Source organism: Muntiacus reevesi, chromosome 5 (assembly GCF_963930625.1).
Source record: "Muntiacus reevesi chromosome 5, mMunRee1.1, whole genome shotgun sequence".
Lineage (NCBI taxonomy): Eukaryota > Metazoa > Chordata > Mammalia > Artiodactyla > Cervidae > Muntiacus > Muntiacus reevesi.
Window position 1 is genome coordinate 43615999 of NC_089253.1, and position 21765 is coordinate 43637763.

Below are 21765 nucleotides of genomic sequence, written 5' to 3' on the forward strand. Positions count from 1 at the left end.
CTCTTATGTCTCCTGCACTGGCAGGCAAGTTCTTTACCACTAGCACCACCTGGGAAGCCCTCACCTCTTATGCAGTCTCTTATAAGGACATTTGTTAGTAGATTTAATGCCCACCCAGATAACTCAGAGTCAGACCCCATCTCAAGATATTTAATGTGATCACATCATTTGCAGAGACCCTTTTCCCCAGCAGAGGTCACATTCTCAGATTACAGGTGTTAGGATGTGGACACACAGGCGGGCAATGTAGCTTGATGGTTGTGGGCACGGTGGGAGCTGGTGCAGAAGGCTGAGGTGTGACGTCAGGAAAGTTCTAGAAATGCTTTTGGCCTCCACTTCCTCGTTGGCAGAATGCAGCGTCCACAGACACAGACTCGCCTGGCTGCCCTAGGAATGAAGTGAGAGGGTTGACTGCACCCCTGTAGGAGTGCAGTTGTTGTGAGGTCTTGCCCGGCCCTCACTCCCTCCCTCCTCTAGGCTGAAGTCCTGAGACTGGAGGCAGAGTCCGACCCCCTCCTTCTTTTCTCTCTGCAGCAGCCCACCCTTGCGCCCGCGACAACGGAGGCTGTTCTCACATCTGCATCGCCAAGGGCGATGGGACGCCACGATGCTCATGCCCAGCCCACCTGGTGCTCCTGCAGAACCTGCTGACTTGTGGTGGTAGGTGTGACCTTGGCACTTTCTGTCGGGACACTGAACAGGGACCTGGTTCTCTGCCTGCCAGGTTGTTACCTGGCATTTTTTAAAAAAATCCATAGTCCTTGTGGCATCCAGTGTTCAAAGCAGACTGTCTTGTTATTTGTCCTCTTTTCTAACACATGCATTTCAAGGCTATGAATTTCCCTCTAAGCACTGCTTTAGCTTCATCCCGCAAATTTTGATGTTGGATGACATCACTGACTCGATGAACATGGGTGTGAGCAAGTTCCGAGAATTGGTGATGGACAGGGAAGCCTGGCTTGCTGCAGTCTGTGGGGTCACAGAGTGGGACATGACTGAGCAACTGAACTGAACTGAACAAATTTTGATAAATTGTATTTTCATTTTCAGTTAGTTCAAATATTTTTTAATTGTTCTCAATAATTCTTTGGCCCTTTTGTTATTTAGAAGTGTGTTATGTAACTTCCAAATAGTTGGAAATTTTCTAGCTATTTTTCTGTTACTGATTTCTAGTTTAATGCCATTGTGGTCTAAGCATACACATTATGATTTCTATCCTTTTAACTTTGTTCAGATGTTTTCTTCCCCAGCTTGTGGCCTGTCCTTGGTGAATACTCCTTATGAGCTTGAGAAGCTATGTCACGTGCTGTTGTTGGGTGGAGCGTTTCTATAAATGTCGGTTAGATCCAGTTGAGGAGCAGTGCTATTTGGGTTGTCTGTAGCCTTCCTGACCGCTTGTGCTGTCAGTTACAGATGGAGGTGCTAAAATCCCCAATAATGGTTTTGTCCAATTTTTTCAGTAGTTCTGTCTTTTCCCCTCTTTCTACCCTTGACCCTCTTCTTTCCAAAGGCTGCGTGGGGCCTGGTTAAGAATGTAAGCTTTAGGGTCAACCAGACCTGGTTTCCAATACCAGCTTTGCCACTTCCCAGCTGAGTGACCCTGGGCTGCTCATTTACCTCTCTTGTCCTCTGCTTGCTTTTCTGTGAAATAGAGAAACAGAGCTTTTATCTGATGGGTTGTTATTAGTAACCGAGCGCTCTGCATGGTCCTGCGTGCACACAGGAATGCCAGGCGCTACTAGTGGTGAGGATGGCAGTAGTAATAGAAAGGCTGACGCGTCATTGTCACTGCGAAGAAACGCATCCCCAGGGCTTCCTCTCCTCTTCCTGCAGGTCCTCCAGGTGACCCCGGGTGTGCTGTTCCTGTGCTCCTTTCCTCTCGTGTCCTCTGAGCTCCAGAGGGCCGGTCTTTGCCCTGCCCCTTTCCTTCTCACCCTCACCCCCATCATCCCCACACATTGTCCCACACATGGCACATTTCAGGGAGCAGGACCACGGGATTGTCTTTCTGGAGCTTTCTCCTGCCCCACCTCACCACTGTAAACCCCGGAGACCCTGGCCAAGAAGAGGGGGGCCGTTTGATGACTGTCTGCGGGCGGGGACACCTCAACCCTCCTGAGCTTGCCAGGGGCCTTTTTCTGAGTTCCAACCCCAGGGCCCACATGGCTTTGTGGCCTGAGAGTGGCTTTGCAGCTCACACAGACATCCAGACTGCTGTGGAGGAGATGGGGCCTGGGGAGAGAGCTGCCCCAAGCGCTCAGCTCTCCCTGGGACCGCAGCCCTGGGTTTCCCCAGGGGAGGACATGCCCCTCTGTCACCCTTGCTCAGGGCCTAAGAGGCTTGTGTCCCCATCTCCATTCTTCCCTGGCCTCTTCTCTGGGGGCTCTCAGAAGGTCAGGGGCTCACGGAGGTCCCCAGGAGGTGCCATGGAGCCTCGTGCCTCATGCAGTGACCCAGATGGGCAGGGCGCGGCCCGCGATGCCAGGGTGTGCTCCGCAGCGGCCCTGCTGTGGGACCCCAGCCCCGCCGGGCTCTCGCGCATGCACGCATCCTCCCGCTAACATGTGCATGCGCACACGCTTGCGCCACTCTGCTACTTCTGCGAGGAACCGGTGATCCAGGCGGGCTGCTTCTGTTTTAGGGACAAGGAAACGGCGGCCCTGGGAGGTTGAAGGTTCCTCGGGTTGCCCAGCTGCTGCGAGGAGCCTGGGTTCAACCCCACATCAGTGTGCGCGCACACACATACACACACACACACACCCCACCCCTCCAGGTCACACACACACACACAAACACACACACACACACACACACCCCTCCAGGTCCTGGCTCTCCAACAACATCTGCCAGGACTAGGGGCCCTTTGGGAAATCAGAGCCTGCCCCACACGGACCCTCTTCCTCCTGGCTGGGCTGTGGGGGTGGGCGGGCAGTGGAAACAACGGTCAAAGGCCAGGGCCTTTGGTTGGAGTTCAGGAGTGAGGCGTGGGCCACTGTCCACACACAGCTTTCCGTGGCCAGCGTCCCTGTGTTCCTTGGCAGGCAGCTCACCACGCACACATCCGTCTTTGGCTCCTTTGTCCCCCGTGTGTCCTCTGTGGCCAAATGCAGTGGGAACAGCGGGATTGTATTCATTTTTGTTCACATCTCTTCCCCCATCTCCCATCCCCATTCAGTCCAGTGTGGACCCTGCGGTTATGGGGGAGGCACATGGGTTCCAAATGTTGAAAGGCTTAGTACATCATGAAGTCAACACTTTGTGAAATTGATGTCTTTTAATTTTTTTGGCCGTGCTCTGTGGCTTATGCGTCTTGGTTCCCCCCAGGGATTGAACCTTGGCTACATCAGTGAAAGGGCCCAAGTGCTAACTGCTGGATGACCAGGGAACTCCCAGTACCTTTTTCCTTAATCAGATTTTATGGATATTGATGACTGTTCTTAAACTTGACATGGAGTTTGGGCTGATTTCCGGGCCTCCAGTTTTCTGTGATTTTCCAGCAGAGGAGGGAGAGATGATGACAGGACCCCAGGGAAGGAGGGCAGCCCAGGGCCCAAGGGGCTCCTCCTGAGTGTCTCTGCTGGCGCCGTGGCATTCATCATGCCCGTCTGTATCCAGGCCTCTAGCACGGTGCCCCTCCCTGAACACTGCTGTCCACACTTGGCCTGCACTAGAGAAGTGGACCCCGAGGGTTCGGGAATGACTTACCATGGCCACTGGTAGGAGGTGGCCCCAGATCTCCTGTCCTTCACCCTCTCAGCTCACCACCCTCCCATGACTCCCTCCACCAGGGAACCTTCGAACCCCCTCCCCACTGACTCTGCTCCCCCTCGGTACCCTTACCACCTGCCTTTCCTCAGCCCACCCTTCAATGAAGCGCCTGGGTCCTCCACCAGCCTCCACCACCATGCCTGTGGGCTCTCTGGGCGCTCACAGTGTTCTGGCCCCATTGCCCCAAATGTGTAATAGATGTGGGTGTGGGCCCCTGGGTTTCTGACCCTTCTACTTCCGGCGGGGGTGCAGTGGACACGCCGGTGTAGCCAGGCCCTGCACACACACCCTATGCTTTGGGTCGACAGCTTCATGGCCTACTTGGGGCTGGAGGTGGGAAGGCAGACAGGACGCAGCGCAGTGGAGACGAGGTGGATACAGCATGTATGAACTGACCGTATTCCCCGCTCTGAAACCCAGACATGCTTGGCCCAGCTTTTGCCCAAAAGCGGGCGCCCATGATGGCCTTTCTCTGCTCCGCAGAGCCTCCCACGTGCTCCCCCGACCAGTTCGCCTGCGCTACTGGGGAGATCGACTGCATCCCCGGGGCCTGGCGCTGTGACGGCTTCCCCGAGTGTGACGACCAGAGCGATGAGGAGGGCTGCCCAGTGTGCTCGGCCGCGCAGTTCCCCTGTGCGCGGGGCCAGTGCGTGGACCTGCGGCTGCGCTGTGATGGCGAGGCGGACTGCCAGGACCGCTCGGATGAGGCGGACTGCGACGGTGAGGCCCCGCCCCGCCCCGCCCCAAGGTCCCGCCCCCAACAAGGCCCCGCCCCTGCGTGGCCCCGCCCAGCCCTAGGGCGTCCCCTTGGCCTCCTGGAGCTTGGGCTTTATCCGGCCGCTCAAGAGTAGGGTCACTGTAGAACCTTTGACAAGGTCCGTCAGCTTGGGAAGGGAAAAATGTTAGTTACAGGCCCCCTGAAGGCTCCTGCCGTCAGCCCTACCCAGTTTGGCATGAAGGTGGGCTATGAGAATCTGTCTTGCCTTCCCTCATTCAGTCAAGAATTTTACAGAAATCCAAGACAAATGCGTTAGTCGGCTAGCTTTCCATGGTTTACACCCTGGTTCATCCCCATCCCCAAAGGCAGTACCAACGAGTCTGTGAGATAATGCTTACTTCTGGGTGATTTCTAGCATCCCACTGAACCAGGAGTTACAGAGAGATTTGTCTGGTCAGCCTGGGTCCACTCTGACCAGCAGGATTTTCCTTTAGACTGTGACAGTGAAACAAATGTTTGTGCTCCCTCTGAATTTTTCCTTTTATAAATAAATGACCTTCTCGGTTGGTTCCTGCCACATATTGTCAGCACCTCGGCCGCGTGTTGACTGCTACTGAGCTAGCTGTTGATAGGTCTTTCTAGCGGCTGCCCCCATAGCCACTGGGTCCTGTACTTGGATAACTCAGGTTTTGTCTGTTCCCCGCCCACTCATGATAAGCAGCCATTCTGTGGAAGATGAAGGCCTAGGGGTCATCCCCCAAATGTTTTTATAAAGCTAATCGTAAAGTCTTTACAGCTCATAGACCCTTTGAGAACTTGATGGAAACTAGACCAGGGATTAGCACACTGCTGCCTAAGGGTTAAATCCAGGCCACCACCTATTTTGGTAATAAAGTTTTGGGTGCATGCTACATCACCTCAGTCATGTCTGACTCTTTGGGACCCCATCAACTGTAGCCCACCAGGTTCCTCTGTCCATGGGATTCTCCAGGCAAGAATACTGGAGTGAGTTGCCTTGCCCTTCTCCAGGGGATCTTCCTGACCCCGGGATCGAACTCCTGTCTCTTATGTCTCCTGCATTGCAGGCAGATTCTTTACCATCTGAGCCACCAGGGTAAGTTGGTATTCCTTACCAACTTAGCTGCCTAAGTTTTATTGGGACACAGCTAGGCTCATTCATTTACATGTCTTGCCTGAAAACAGCAGAGTTGAGTAGTTACTGTTGAGACCTATCTGTCTCTTTACAGAGGAGTTTTCTGAGCCCTGCCTTATGCTGTTGGCCCCAGCTCGGTCTGGTGGCCAAGATCTCGGTGGGTGGCAGGAGCCCTGATTAGGAACCACTCCCCCCACTCCTCCGACTGTGAGTTTCTCCTGGTGGAAGGAAGCCCTGGGAGAACAGCAGGCCTGGTGCAGGCTCTGGGTTCCACCCTCCGTTTCAGAAGCTTCCTCTCCTGCTCAGTGACCAGATCTGCCCACTCGTTGCACGGACAGGGTGCCTTGTCTCCAGTTTCGAGCCTGGGGCGCCTGGGCTGGGGCAGGTGGGGAGCGTAGACAGGAAGTACTGGGGGCAGGTGACCGGCCAGCCCCCTGGCAGCTCCCTTCCTCACAGGGCAGGCGCCCTTTCCAGGTCAGCAGGGCAGGCACCGCAGCTACAGTACCCAGCCTTCCTCTTCCTCTTCCCCTGAAAGCCTGAGAGCTGCACCGGTTGCTTGCGTGGCCAGCCTCTGCCTTTCCGGTTGAGCTCTGCCCCCGCTTCCTGACCCCAGAGCGCTGTGGGCGCGTTGGCCGTTCTCTGCCCCGCCTGGTTAGGAGCCTGGCTCCTGTGGGCCGTCCACTGATTGACTCTCACCTCCCCATGACCTGGGAGAGAGCCTGGGCTCAGGGACTGTGGGAGGGCTGGTGCTTTGCAAGCCTGACCCATGGTAGGATCCTGGTGAATGATTACCTCCCTGGATGGTTGAGGTCTCTTCCCTGCCAGCCCGCCCCCAGCATTTCACAGGCCTTGAAAGGGGGTTGGTCATCGAGGGGAGGGTGAAGACTGGTTTGGCCGGAACCATGCCCCGACCTGGTCCTCGAAGGGGTCCCTTTGTCTGCCCTGCATTTGGATCCCAGACCTCTGCTGCTGGGCCTGGGGTCGCGGGGCTGGGTGTGCCTCTTGCTGGTCATCTGCTTAGTGCTCCAGGCTGCGTCATGCCCTCCAGCCTCTCTGAACGCAAGGCCCCTCCTTGCAGCCGTCTGCCTGCCCAACCAGTTCCGCTGTGCCAGTGGCCAGTGCGTCCTCATCAAACAGCAGTGCGATTCCTTTCCGGATTGCGTCGACGGCTCCGACGAACTCATGTGCGGTGAGCTGGCTTCCTGCAGGGGGCAGGGTTGGGAGGCAGGGTCACCCTGTGCTGGGCTTCTGTTCCAGGACTGTGGGGTCCAGAGGGAGGAAATGGTGCGGACTAAGAGGCTGGGAGGTCGGGAGTATCGGGCCTTGGTGGGGGAGTCAGGGAAGCCTTCCTGGAGGTGGAGACAGCCGTGAGGAGGGAGAGCTAGGGGGCATTTTAGCTGGGACAGAGGCACAGAAGCAGGCCCCCTTTGGAGAAGGCAGAGGTGGGTGGGGCTGACTGGTGGGCCGGGCCTGAGTGGCAGGCAGAGGCAGCATGTTTCTGCCCAGAGACCTCACTCAGCAGCGTCTGCCAGACAAGATCACCTGGTGGAGTAGGGGCTGGGTCCCTTCCCTGGCAGCCTGCTGTCTGACTGAGGAGGAGCCGTGTGTGGTGTGTGCAGAAACACATATGCGCACGCACACACGCACACATACGTACACACACGTGCTGCAGGCCCCTTGAATGGCGTGGTCTGTACAGTCAGGGGTATAGGGGTACAGAGGATGTGAAATGAGGGCAGTCAGAGAGGACTTCCTGGAGGCAGTGGCTCTTGAAAGGCTGTCGGATTCAGACAGGAAGGGAGCTGGATTCCCAGGAAGTGGGGATGTGTCTACACATCTGGGGATGTGGCCTCTTTGTTCATGGCAGAAGGACCAGGGTTGAGAGCTGACTGCAATATAGAGATGACTTATGAATGGGGAAGAAAGAGGGGTCCCCAGGGGACTCACTGAGCACTTTCGTACCGTCCCATCAACCTAGGGCAGGCCCCTCAGCTACCACCTCAGGGGTGAGGTCTGGGGTCAGAGGGCAGCAGTGGGGGTCTGAGCCCTGCTCCTCTGGTGGGCAGGTGTCCACGCTGACCGTGTCTGTCTTCAGCCTCCTGTGTGACTGTGGCCCCCGTCACTGGGGTGATTTTTATCCATAGTCAGGCCTCCTCGCTGGAACCAGCAGCTTTCCTCCGTTTCTTTGGGGGGTTTGGCCAGCTGGAGGGAACGGAGTTGACTGTCCCTAGAACTGTTGTGCCGACCTGATGGGGAAGTGAGTGTTCTTTGGACAAGGTTGAGTCTAGAGCCCAGACCGGGAATCTCCGAGTCAGGGGCGTGAATAGGAGGAGGCTGCTTTGGAGGAGTCGCTGGTGAGGGGCTGGGGGTGGTGGGAGAGCTCAGTCTGGCTGAGGAGGGGCAGGAGGCCGCTGCGGGCAGTCTGGAGGGGGCAAGCCCTTCAGGGGTGCTGCTCCAGCCCCCCAGCAGCTCCACCAGCGGGTGCTGGGCCGGGGTAAGCACGAGCCCTCCAGGGCACACAGCGCCTGCCCCCCTGCAGGAGACCCGCCCCATTTGGGTTGACGTCCACCGTCTCTCCCTGCCCGGCCTCCGGCAGAAATCACCAAGCTGCCCGCGGACGACGGCCCGGCCCACAGCAGCGCCATCGGGCCGGTCATCGGCATCATCCTGTCGCTCTTCATCATGGGCGGGGTCTACTTCGTGTGCCAGCGCGTGGTATGCCAGCGCTACGCCGGCGCTAGCGGGCCCTTCCCACACGAGTACGTCAGCGGGACCCCCCACGTGCCCCTCAACTTCATCGCCCCCGGCGGCTCCCAGCACGGTCCCTTCACCGGTGAGGAGCGAGCCTGAACCCCGCGAGGGCCCTGGAGGAGGTGGAGAGGGTGGTCAGGGCGGGCTGCGGGGCAGGGGGGTCAGAAATGCTCTTTGGACTTGACCTGAGCTCGTCTGAGTCGCCCACTGGGGACACCCGTCCTGAGCCTGGGTCTCCTGGGCAGGGGGGCTGGAGAAAGCGCGCCGTGTCCGTGGGGCGCCCTGGCCCCTGATCAGGCCTCTCCCACCCCCGCCCCCGGCCCCCGTCCCGCAGGCATTTCGTGCGGCAAGTCCATGATGAGCTCCGTGAGCCTGATGGGCGGCCGGGCCGGGGTGCCCCTCTACGACCGGAACCACGTCACCGGGGCCTCGTCCAGCAGCTCGTCCAGCACCAAGGCTACACTGTACCCGCCGGTGAGTGGGGGCAGGAGGAAGCCCGGCTGGCGTGGGGTCCCCGTCCCGTGCCATCAGGGCTTCTAGAATTACCAGCCAGCCGTTCCATCCCTGAGGATGGTGGATGCATTCCCTCACCTCCCGGTCCTGACCTGTGTTTTTTTTCCTTTCTCTTCTGTTATTGGAGTGGAATTGTGTCCATTTCTACTATACCACGAAGTGAATCATCTGTGTGTGCACACGTATTCCCTCCTTCTTGGACCTCCCTCCCACCCTCTGGGTTTTCTGTTTAGAAAAGAGCACTCCTTGTTCATTGTGGATAATCCGGAAGTCACATGACATCTAAAAAGTGGAAGTTGCACCCATAATCCCCCCTCCCAGGAGCATCCTCCTATCTGGGTGGCAGTCTTTATTCCGAGGGCCTCCCCCATCCGCGGGGCCTGTCTGGATGGACGTGAGCGTCCCTTCCGTATCCCCACCAGAAACACCCTATTTTCCTGCCCTAAGGCCTTGCTGGTTCCCAGAAAGTAGCTGGATTGTTTTCTAAGGACAGGCACTCTCGGGGTGACTTTTATGCTGACTTTTGCTCCCTGGAACTTCCGGCAGTCCAAGTGGGGTGTGGGTTGGCTCCAGGCCACACCCTAGAAGGAAATGATTGTAGAGGGTGACACTTCTGAAGCCCTTAGTGTCCAGGTCCCGCTGCAGGATCCCAAGGGGGCCCTTCTCCTCCATGCTGGCTGGGAAAGCCCTCCCATTGCCAGGACCATGGCCCGGGGAAACTGGGTGAGCTTGATGCATGGACGTGAATCTGGGGGTACGTGTCAGGTTCTGACTTTACCTGGTTCTGTGCTTCTTAATTCTTCACAACCTGACTCCCTGTGATAGAATACTCTTCTGAGGTGAAGATGGCCCCTTGAACTTTCTCTGGGGGGTCCCAGCGAGCGCCACCCACCAGGATGGGGCCTGCCCGCTCTTCTGAGTGTCCCCCACATCCAGGAGGGTGTTGCCCTTCCTTATCGCACCTGATCCTGGCAGGGTCTAGGAAGGAGGAGGCAGTGGAGGTTATTATCTTGGGTCCAAAGGATTCGGTCCGAGTCTCCTGAAGGCCTCAGAGCTGGGCTGTTTAGGGGTGGGGGAAGCAAGGAGTCAAGAGACTGGAGTTGAAGAACCCCCCCCCTCCCCACTGTTCTTGTGCTTCCTGCTCCTATCGTCACCTGACCTTTGGATGTTCCATGTAGCCAGCTAGAAACCCCAAGAACCCATGTGAGACTGAGCTGACTCCAGAACAGCCCCCTGCCCGCCCCTTCCCCCCTCCCCCGACATGGACACCAGGATGCGTGCAGCCTCTGGGGAAGCTGGGAGCTGGGGGGATTGCGCTTCGCAGCAAGAGACGACAGTGACCAGCAGCAGTTTTTTACAGTGGCTTTATTGAGATATAGCTCACACACATACAATCCACCCACTTAGAGTGTGCAGGTCCCTGGGCTTTAGTGTATTCACAGAGTTGTGCCGTCATCACTGTGGTTAAATTTAGAACATTTCATCATCCCCAAGAGAAACCCTGCGTGGAGCCAGCTGTTTAAAAATTAACTACATTGCTTTAATCAGTAATATACGTTCATGGTACAGAATTCAAAGGGCGCAGTGAAAAGAGGGCCCAGCCTTTACCGTGACCAGGAATTCATCCCTCCCCAAGGGCACAGCCCGTGCGGAGTTTATCGTGTGTCCTCCCAGAGGAAATCTGTGCATAAGCGAGTATACGAGAGTGCAGACTTTATCTTCCCAGCAAAGAAAGTAATTTTTTTTCTTTAATTTTGAAGCTAATTGTAGCTCCAATTTGGAGCTAATTATCTGTAGTTGTAAAATATAATACAGAGTGGTCCCATCTCCCTTTCACCAGTTTTCTGCACTGGTGACATCTTACGTAACTATGGTTGTCTTAGCACAATCGTGCTGCTGTAACAAAAATACCATAGACTGGGCAGCTTAAACTACACACATTTGTTTCTCACAGTTCTAGAGGCTGGGATGTTAAAGATCAAGGTTCTGGTTTCTCCCTGTTGAAAGCCCAATTCTTGGTTCATAGTGGCTGTCTTGTCCGTATATGGTAGAAGGCACAAGGGAGCTCTCTGAGGTCTTTTTTTAATTTTTAAATTTTTTTTTTTGGCCATGCCTTGTGGATCTTAGTTCCCTGACCAGTTCCCTGACCAAGGGTCAAACCTGCAACCTCCTGCAGTAGAAGTGTGGAGTCTCAACTCCTGGGCCACCAGGGAAGCCCCCAGGGTTTCTTTCTTAAGGACACTTATTCCATCCCTGAGGGGTCTACCCTTGTGGCTTAAGCACCTCGAGAAGGTCCCACTCTTAAACCATCATGTTGGAGATTAGCTTTCACTATATGAATTTGGGGGAGACCCAGACGTTAAGTCTACAACAGTAACACAATATCATAACCAGTGCATTGATACAATTCCCTTTGACTTTATTTAGAGTTCACCAATTTTACATATGCAGTTTTTAAAGACAACTTTTAAAAAATCTATTTTTATTTGCTTGTTTATTTGGCTGCTCTGGGTCTTAGTTATCATAGGGTCTTTAATCACGGCATGCGAACCTTTCGTTGTGGCATGTGTATATAGTTCCCTGATCAGGGATCGAACCCAGGCCCCCTGCATTGGGAGTGTGGGGTCTTAGCCACTGGACTACCAGGCAGGTCCCAAAGACAGCTTTTTATTTTTAGAGCAATTTTAGATCCATAGCAAAATCGGGAGGAAAGTTGGGAGACTTCCCAAATCCCCCCTCCGTCCATGATCAACCTCCTGCACCAGCGTGGGACGCTGGTTGCAGCCCATGAAGCTGCACCAGCAGAGGGCAACACCGGCATGACTGTCCCTCTCACTCTCCCCAGGTCCAATTTAGGGTAAAAATGGTATGGTAGTGTCATTTATATTTCACTTATTACAAATGACGTCAAGCATCTTTTTGTATGGTTAATAACCTTTGTAGTTTTATTTTCTCAGACAGGTGTGTTTATGTCCTTTTTCTATTGGGTTGTTGGTTTTGTTGGCTTTTTTTTTTAATCCATTTGTAAGGGCTCTTTGGGTTTCCCAGGTGGCACTAGAGGTAAGGAATGCCAATGTAAGAGACGCAAGAGATGTGGGTTCAATTCCTGCGTCGGGAAGATCCCCTGGAGTAGGAAATGGCAGCCGGCTCCAGTATTCTTGTCTGGAAAAATTCAATGGACAGAGGAGCCTGGTGGGTTACAGTCCAGGGGGTTGCAAAGTCAGACATGCCTGAGTGACTGAGCACAGTGCAAGAGATATCGATGTATTAAAAGAATTAGCCTGGGGTATGGGTTGAAAATATGTTTCCTAGCTTTTGGTCTTTTGATTTGGTTTATGTTGTGTTTTGCCCTTTATACTATGAAATTAAGTCTGCAGGGGTTTTGGTCATGCCCAGAAAGATTTTCCCTCCTCATAAAAAATAGTTTCTTTCCATGTTCTCTTAATGTTCTCAAGATTTCATGTTTGTATTTAAAACTTGCCCTTGGAATGTAATTAGAAGGTCTGGGTGAGTCTGGAAGTACTGACTGTTTCTGTGCTGATGGCTTCCAGGCAGCTTTTATGAGTTGAGGTCCAATCAGGAGGCAGAAACCATATGGGGATTTGAACAGAGAAAGTTTAATACATTATTAGCAGGGACTGGAATTCCAGGGAGTTCGCCAGTGAGAGGTAAAGAGGACTCCTTAGAACACAGGAAAAGCAGATTATCTGGGAGGGAGTGACGGGGAAGAGCCCCCAGCTACCACCAGAAGATAAAGAAGTGGCTGAGGTGCTGCATCAATAGAACTTGCTAGAGATCTGCTTACTGCCCTACTGGGAAGAGTTCCCCACAACCCTTCCTTGACCTTCACCTCCCCGGCGCCCTGGGGGAGGTAGCTCTGACAGCCAGCAGGGAGGGGATTATGGGCAGGATCCCAAAGCTCCTTGGAGGCAGAAGTGAAGAGGAGCCAGGTCTGGTCAAGTTCAAGGGCAGATGCAGAAAAACTCCCCCCCCCCCCCAATCTGGGGTGAGGGGCAGCGGGGAGCTAGGCCTTTTCGGCTGGTGGTGCTCCCTGACTGGTTTCTGCTCCCCTCTTCCTCCCAGCTGTACCTTCCCAGCTTTGGGGTCAAATCCTGAGCATCCCCAGGCTGGCTGTTTGGACTGAAGAGGACCCTTTCCCCAGAAGAAGGAGAGGGGTCCATGTGGTTCCTGAAGGGCAGAGGAAGGGCCTGGGCTTTTCCTGTAGGTTATTCACCAAGTGTCAGGACCACCTTAGGAAGCAAGTCTTAATTTTTTTTTTTTTTAAATTTTTCTTTCTTGGCTTTGCTCTGAGGCATGTGGGATCTTAGTTCCCTGATCAGGGATTGAACCCAACACCTCCTGCATTGGAAGCACAGAGTCCTAACCAGGGAAGTCCCTAGCCCCATTTTAGAGATGAAGCTACTGAGGCCTCGGAAGGGGAAATCCCTCACCAGGGAGCCTGCTGCAGCTGGGAGGTGCTACAGAGGACTCGGTCCACATCTTCCCGGAGACAGGCTGTGCCCTGTCCACCACCCCAGGGACCTGGGGAGAGTCTGTCCTTCAGGGCACACGCGCAGTGATGGCCCTCTGCCTGCTGTGCCCCCTGCAGGGAAAGCTGGCAGGAGGTGGGTGGAGGGGGGCGGGGAAGTGCAGACCTGGCAGGTGTCTGGGCCCGCGGGTCCCACGGCCCCCTTTGTGGGGCCCCTCCTGTGCTGCCTGGCTCTGAAGGACAGTGCTTGGGGGGAAGAGTTGTGTCTTTAGCACCACAGTTTGGGGGCAGTATAGTCCCTTGAGAAAGGGGCACCCTTTCCTGGTTTGTTGAGATGCTGGCCAGGCGGGCAGCTAGGCTGTAGCCCCCTCCCTGATGGGTGGACCCCCCTGCGTCTTCAGGATTCCCCCAGGAGTGTTTGGAATAAGGAGTGAATTATAGAAATTAGACTTTTGCACCACGTGGAAGGAGATGGGGAAGTAAAAGTCCCAGAGGAACCTCGCCAGGCGCTCTGAGGCCCAGCAGCACGCCCAGGCCGGCAGGGACACCTCCCCGCTGGTGACCGGGGTGCAGGACCCGTCGGGGACCTGAACGCGCTGGCCTGGGGTCACCACTGGTCAGCGGGGCGGCCCCGGCGGCCACCCTGCTCTGCCCCCCCGCGTGCCCACCCGCAGGCCACGGCTGCCGCTTCGCCCCCCAGACCAGGAGGGGCCGTGGGAGGAGGCAAGGCGGGCGGGGGTGGCGGGGGCCGCGGGCTCCGGGGCGCGTGTGACCTCGCTTGGCCTCCCCTCAGATCTTGAACCCGCCGCCGTCCCCCGCCACGGACCCCTCCCTGTACAACGTGGACGTGTTCTACTCTTCCAACATTCCCGCCGCAGCCAGGCCGTACAGGTACGGAGCCCCCCGCGGTCCCGCGCCTGGCCCCCTTTCCCGGGAGAGACAGCGGGGAGGGGTCGGCGCAGCGCGGGGCGCGCTGAGGTCAGAAAGCACCCGGAGCCCGCGGGTGGGAGCCCTGGGGGGTCTTTGGAAGCCACCGGGGGTCCCCACCGCGGCTGGCCGGGTCCCCGAGGGCTCTGCGCTCAGACGGTGCTTGAATCCGGCTCCGGGACCGCGGAGGGGCCGCCACCCCGCGGTGCCTCCCCCAGCAAGGAGCGGGCGAGGCCGGCCTTCGACGGGGTGATCCTTCCTCCTTCCTCCCGGCGCAGGCCTGCTACACGGGACGTCGGGTCCAGCTCCGCTGTCCAGGGGCGGGTCCGAGCCTGGCTGGGCGAGCTGAACCTGCTGAGCTTCGACCACCCGGTGGTCTCAGCCCACAGGGCCCACCCCGCCCCCAGCGGGCTACCTGATGGAGCACGTGGAGGCTGGGCCCCGCTAGGCTGGCCCCCCGCCCGCGTGTAGAGAGCCGGGATCTGGGGGTGGGGGGAGGCGCTTCGTGGTCCTGGAGCCGCGGACCCTCGGAGAGCGGCGCCGTCCGCCCTCTGGTGGCCGTTTGGGGGACTCCCGGGCCTGGAAGGGGAGCCCACCGATACGGGAGGCACTGCTCTGGTCAGGAACCTGCTGGGGCTCCCCAGCGCCTCAGCGTCACAGCCTGTCCCCAGGGCTCACGTCCACTCCAGCAGGCCAGCCCCCTCAGCCTCCAGTCTGCTTTGCTCGCCTGTCCTCATTCTGGTCCTGCCTCCAGTACCTCTCCCCTCCGCGCTGCCTGTTGGGGTCCTGCTTGCTCCCAGGGCCCCACGTGGGGGGTCCTCCTGCTGCACCTTCCTCAGCGAAGGGCCCTTTGGAGCCGGTTCCCCCTTCCTGCCCCCTGTGAGCCCCACCTCGGGCCCAGGCCACAGGGCGATGGTCACGAGGGTCATCAGGAGACATCTCCGGGATCAAGACGGGGCTGGCTGGTCTCCACTGTTTACAGCAATGATACAAATGGGGATGGCCCTCGAGCGCTTTCTGGTGTCCGGCACTGTTTCTAGCACGTTCCATGCAGAATCTCACTTTAGGAGAAGAAAAGGGCAACCCACTCCAGTATTCTTGCCTGGAAAAATCCATGGACAGAGGAGTCTGGCAGGCTGAAGTCCATGGGATTACATGACTGAGCGTGTGTGCACGAGGGTGGAGGGAGATGGGTTGGTAGCAATAAACTGGTAGAACTAAAAAAATAATAATAATTAAAAAAAATAAAGACTCGATAAAAATGACAATGACTGGTAGGCATAAACCTTAAAAAAAAAAAAAAGAATCTCACTTTAATCCTCACAAGCCGCTTTTGAAACGGATACTGTTTCATGCTTCCCATTTTATCAAGGAGAAAAGGAAGCTCAGAGAGGTTAAGTTTAGCCCCGAGTGGGCTCTGGGGGCCTCCTTCTCCATAAAGGTGACCTTGGCCCGGGTCTGCAGGCCTTGCCAGGGCCCAGACTTGGCAGCCTGCAAGGTAAGTGCAGGCGCGCCCGCCTTAGAGGTGGTACTGTGGAGGCTCAGAGGGGCCCAGGGCCCGATGGACGTGCAGGCGGGCCACTCTGAACGCAGACTCCCTTTGCCTATATCCCCTCCAGGCCCTACATCATCCGCGGCGTGGCGCCCCCGACCACGCCCTGCAGCACGGACGTGTGCGACAGTGATTACAGCGCCAGCCGCTGGAAGGCCAGCAAGTACTACCTGGATCTGAACTCGGACTCAGACCCCTACCCGCCTCCGCCCACACCCCACAGCCAGTACCTGTCGGCGGAGGACAGCTGCCCGCCGTCGCCCGCCACGGAGAGAAGCTACTTCCACCTCTTCCCGCCCCCGCCGTCCCCCTGCACGGACTCCTCCTGACCTTGGCCGGGCCACCCCGGCCTCTCAGCACCCCTGTACATAGTTTTAAATATGAACAAAGAAAAAAATATATTTTATGATTTAAAAAAAATAAATATAGTTGGGATTTTAAAAACAGGAGAAATGTGAACAGTGATGGGGTGGGCAGGACAGGGAAAAACTTTGTACAATGGAGAAAATATTTATAAACCTAATTTTTTAAAACATCATTGCCATTCTTTCATGCCATGTGGGTGTGGGAGCTGCGTGTCCCCGAGGAGTGAACGACCCACCCTGGGCAGCTGTCGGAGTCCTGCCCGTATCCTCCGGGGCTCCTGGGTGCGGGCATCTCATATTCAGGCTCCCCCAGGGAGGGGCGAGACCTCTGGGAAGAGGCCTGCGGGGGGTCAGCTTTGTGGATGCCTGACTCATGCATGACTTGATGTTTCATTTTATGCTCTGCGATTGCTGTCCTGAAATTCTAGATAATTTGGAAGACTGAGGCCCTGCATTTTCATTTGGCCTTGGGCTCTGCAGGTTATATATACCTGGGCTTTGGGCTATTCCCGGCCTGGTCCCTCCTACTGTCTGACCTGTGTGTGCCAGCTCAGGGCTGCTACTGCCCATCAAGACACACCCACCCCACCTGGTGGTCCAGTGGTTAGGACTCAGCGCTTTTACTGCCCAAGGCCTTGGTCCAGTCCTGGTTGGGAAACTAAGATCCTGCAAGCTGCACGGTGTGACCAAAAAAAAAAGAAACCAGCGCTGGGGGTCCTGCCATCCGTGTTGACCCAGTGGATGGTGCTGCCAAGCCATACTTGCCCCAGGTGGGGGAGGGAGACCCCAACCCTCCTGTTCTCCCTGGCCCCCTGCATGCCCATCTCTGCGGACGGGTTGCGGACAGCCCAGCCCTCACCGAGATGGTCCATAGACGCTGCCTAAGGCCTGGCCTGTACCCACCTGGGTGGTACTGGAGGAGGCATGGGTCAGCCTGGTCCCTGCCCTGGGGGGCCCCAGGCTGCGAGAGTCATAGTGTGTTGCGGGCAGGCTAGGCTGTTCTGGGGCCAGGTAGGAAGAACCACTTTTGCAGGGTTGGGAGGAAGGAAAAGGCAACAGCCAGGAAGGGCCTGACCTTCAGGGAGGTGGATGGGAGATCAGGGGAGAGTCGGGCGGTGCTGGTGCGCCCTCCACTGGAGACTCAAAGCACAAAGACCCGGAAGAAGACTGCACTCTTGATCCCCCAGGCTTGGAGATGGGTGACAGCCGATGGAGGGGAGTCTGGTGGGGTGAGGACGGCGTGGCCGTGAGGGCTCCAACTGTGGGCCCGGGGGTCAGAGCTGGGATGGGCCTGGCTTCTTGGGACCGATCTTGTTTCTTTAATTTTTGGCTCTGCTGGATCTTTGTTGCTGCGAGGGCTTTTCTCTAGTTGCAGGGAGGGGGGCTACTCTCCAGTTGTGATGCGCAGGCTTACTGCCGTGGCTTCTCTCGTGGAGCACAGGCTCCAGAGCACAGGCTCAGTAGTTTTGGCACACGGGCTTCATTGCTCTGCAGCATGTGGGGTCTTCTGGACTGGGGATCGAACCCGTGTCTCCAGCATTGGCAGGTGGATTCTTTACCACTGAGCCACCAGGGAAGCCCTGGGACAGACTTTTGAGGAGCCTCCCTTGAGCCCTGATTGCCTGTGAGTCCCCCGAGGTCACGGCCCAGCCTTGACGGCGGTAGACAGAGATGGGCTTGCTGGTGCCGCCGCTGCTGGGACCTCGAGAACAGATGCTGGGGACGGGGTGGCCGGCCGTTGGTGCAGACGAACTGTGAGAGTGGGCGGCCCCGTCCTGAGTGCTGATTGGGGGTGGGGTCCACGCTCAAGGCCCCTTTGAAATTTGTTTTTACTTACAGGAAATGGCAACCCACTCCAGTATTCCTGCCTGGAGAATCCCATGGACAAAGGAGCCTGGGGGGCTACAGTTCACGGGGTTGCAAAGAGTCAGGCTTGACTGAAGCGACTTAACATGCATGCATTTATTTGACTGTGCTGGGTCTTAGGTGCAGCACGTGGGATCAGTTTAATCGTTCCCTGATCAGGGATTGAACCCAGGCTCCCCACATTGGGAGTGTGGAGTCTCAGCCACTGGACCAGCGGGAAAGTCCCAAGGCTGCTTTGCAGACCACAGAGGTCGGATCTGCCTCTGCCGGAAAAGCTTCGTCCCTTATCCACTCCGTCCAGCGCGCAGCTGTCAAGGAAGGGTGCAGTCGCCTGCCCCCTGGGAGTAGAGTAAGGCTTCTGTGAGATAAGCCTCGCCCAGTTGGGGCCTGGCAAGCGGCAAGTCCTCAGTAATGGGCGAGGTGACATACTTGCTCAAGGTCGCAGCACTGAGGACCAGCAGGACGAGGGTGCACCTCACTCCCAGGCCCAAGTCGGGATCTCCTGCCCACAGAGCTGCCTGCGGAGGCTCAGGACTCCTAACACTTGGCCCCCGCACCCTGAGGTGCTCATTAAAGCACCTGTCTCCATGCAGGCGGGGCTTCCCAGGTGGCGCTAGTGGTAAAGAAACTGCCTGCCAATGCAGGAGACTTAAGAGATGTGTGTTTGATCCTGGGTCGGGAAGATCCCCTGGAGGAGGGCATGGCAACCCACCCCAGTGTTCTTGCCTGGAGAACCCCAGGGATGGGAGCCTGGTGGGCTGCCGTCTCTGGGGTCGCACAGAGTCGGACACATCTGAAGTGATTTAGCATGGCATTGCAGGCGGCCAGTGGGGGAGTGGGGAGTGGCTGCATCATGGGGGAGACCCCCCTCTCCTGCCCTCCCTCTCCCTTGGGCAGCCAAGGATCTGGTGGCAGGGTCAGGGTGGCGGGAGTGGCTGGGCTGTGTGCACTGACAGAAGGGTCGAACCACCGTCTGAGGTCCTCCCCTCCCTTGCCTGCAGGCCCCTGGATAGAGCCTTGGCGTGACCTGGGCTGCCCGAGGGTGCATGCCACTGGACCCTTTACTGCCATGCAAGTTCAGCTGGTGGAGTGGCGTCAACCCACTGGCCTCCTACATGTGCCAAGTAAACCTGTCAGCCTTCATTCAGCAGCTACTGCGTGCACTCTGCATGTCAGTCCCATGCTAGAGGACCCAAACAGCAGCCAGATGGGACCTTCCCTTAAAGGTGCTCAAAATTAGTAACAGAGGCAGCTTCCTAAGTTGTGGGAAGCATAATTTTGAGATATCCTGGGGCCTATATGCAGGAAGGCACAGAGGGCTTCCTGGAGGAGGTGACATCTAATCTGTGTCTTCAGCAAGGGGGTGAGGTTAATTGGCTTATTTCATTTAAACTTCACGACAACCCAGCGAGGTAAATGATATCCCCGACTTGTCGTTGAGGAAACCAAAGTTTGGGGAAAAAGAAGTAAAGACAGAATTTTTTCTATTCATTTCTTGAACTCTTCCTTTATCTAGCAAAGGTTACCAGCTGGCTCCTGGGTGCTGCTCTGTGTGGCCAGAAAAGTGTCCACCTTCCCTCTAAACCCTCTCCCTCTGCACTGTCACCCCCTACTTCCCAAGGCTCAGTCATCCCTTTCGGAGCCCTGTGGGGTCTCCCTCAGGTAATGGGCTCCCTCCCCACAGACTCCATCAGAGGGGATCCATTTGTTCAACTCAGCCTGCCTCCAACCCCGGGGCGGGTGTGGGAGCTCTTCCCTGCCTGGGGTCCAGCGCCCCCTTGGGTCTACAGCTGCCCTGGGCAGTTGAACAAAAGCCATGTGCCCAGATCTTGGGCATGTCCACTGTCAGGCCACACGCTGGAGAACCAGGATGTGGGCAGCAGAGGGGGTTCTGTCCCTGAGAAGCCTGGGTGGTTGCTAAGTTGGATGGGCTTGGATCCCACTTGGCCCCTGCAGTGTTCCTTCTCTGGTGCCTCCAGCACTGGGACCCCCTTGTTGGATCGTACTCTCCGATAATGCAGCTGGAGTTCCACCAAGGAATCCCCATACTGTCTCCTCTCCCAGATTTCCACTTCTCGGCCTCTCCTTCTTCACTCAAAGGCCGTCTTCTCTTTTCTTTCCCAGCAAGTTCAATTGTGACCCTCATTATTAGCAATCCTAGTGGTTCTCCCTCCTACCAAGCCCTTTAATGGGGAAAAGAAACAAGAAACAAGTTAAATTTCCATGTGAAAGTGGGCCAACCTTCACATCCCGCTAGAGTTCCCTATTTGCCCCCTTTTCTCCAGCCTCAACATGTTTTAGCCTGACCACCAAGCAACCCCCCAGCACTGGCTCGGGCCCTCCCAGGGCATGTCCTCTGCCAGGGCAGCCCCATTCTACCCCACGGGTCAGGACTGAGCCCTGGTGACATAACAGGAGGAAAGACAATGTGGATCTTTGTTCTCAAGGCAAGCTCGTTCCATTTCAAGCCTTTTTTTTAAATCTTGAGCTGGTCTTTTCTGAGTGTACTAAAATGCACTTTCTTTCTTTGTTTATTTTTCAGTTGCCTTGGGTCTCGGTTGCTGCATGCACGCTTTCTCCAGTTGCAGTGAGCGGGGAGCTACTCTAGTTGTGGTGCATGGGCTTCTCACTGTAGTGGCTTCTTTAGTTGCAGCGGAGAAGGCAACAGCACCCCCCTCCAGTGCTCTTGCCTGGAAAATCCCATGGACGGAGGAGCCTGGTAGGCTTCAGTCCACCGGGTCGCTAGGAGTCGGACACGACTGAGCGACTTCACTTTCACTTTTCACTTTCATGCATTGGAGAAGGAAATGGCAACCCACTCCAGTGTTCTTGCCCTAGAGAATCCCAGGGACGGCGGAGCCTGGTGGGCTGCCGTCCGCGGGGTCGCACAGAGCCGGACACGACTGACGTGACTTGGCAGCAGCAGCAGCTGCAGTGGCAGAGCACATGCTCTGCAGTTCCCGTGTGCAGCTCTTAGGGCACATGGGCTTCGGGGGTTGAGTACACAGCTTCAGGACTTGGGGCGCATGGGCTCAGTGGCTCCGCGGCATGTGGGGTCGTCCTGGACCAGGGATCAAACCCACATCTCCTGCACTGGCAGGCGAATTCCTATCCACTGTGCTGCCAGGGAAGTCCGAAATGTCCTTTCTTTCATAAAGTCACAGTAATAGTAAATAATATTTTAAAAAATCGTTACTTGATAGAATTTTATTTTTTTACTTTTTTTTTTTTTACTTGATAGAGTTAAAAGCTGGCAGCTCTGTATCTGTTCCCCAAAGGTAAGGAGTCATAGCTGGGTGATGGGCACATGTGTGTTCACTATACTTTTCTCTCTACTGTTGAGTATGTGTGAAATTTTTCATATAATTTTTTTTAAAGTCGAGATGGGTTGAAAGTTGAAATATGAAAAATCAAATTACAAAGAGATTAGGGAGAAAAAGGGGAAGGTGGTGATCTGAGACATCTAGAAGTTTTATGATGGTGAGGCCAATGCAGAACTTTGAAATCACTGTCCTCCGTGAAGCCTGTCAATGGCTCCCCGTGGTCCTCAGAAGATAGGCTGAACTCAGATGCCTTCTCTTCCAGGAAGTTCTCCCTGACTTCAACCCTTCTAGTTAGGCCAGGAGCTCATCGTAAATGGAAACTTTGGGTGCTCACTTATGT

The 21765-nt window shown here is 56.1% G+C and overlaps 1 protein-coding gene across 2 annotated transcripts in view; it reads left to right on the forward strand.

Moving 5' to 3' along the window:
• LRP5 (LDL receptor related protein 5) overlaps positions 1–16404 on the forward strand; it is a 121851-nt gene extending 105447 nt beyond the window's left edge. The window contains exons 17-23 of one of the 2 annotated variants that reach the window (XM_065937933.1): positions 535–660; positions 4252–4488; positions 6688–6828; positions 8236–8472; positions 8725–8864; positions 14186–14283; positions 15939–16404. In XM_065937933.1, the coding sequence (XP_065794005.1) occupies positions 535–660; positions 4252–4488; positions 6688–6828; positions 8236–8472; positions 8725–8864; positions 14186–14283; positions 15939–16200 (1241 nt within the window). In that variant the 3' untranslated portion in view covers positions 16201–16404. The remainder of the gene's footprint in view (positions 1–534; positions 661–4251; positions 4489–6687; positions 6829–8235; positions 8473–8724; positions 8865–14185; positions 14284–15938) is intronic. The other variant, XM_065937934.1, reaches the window with a different exon arrangement.
• Positions 16405–21765: the final 5361 nt, after the last annotated feature.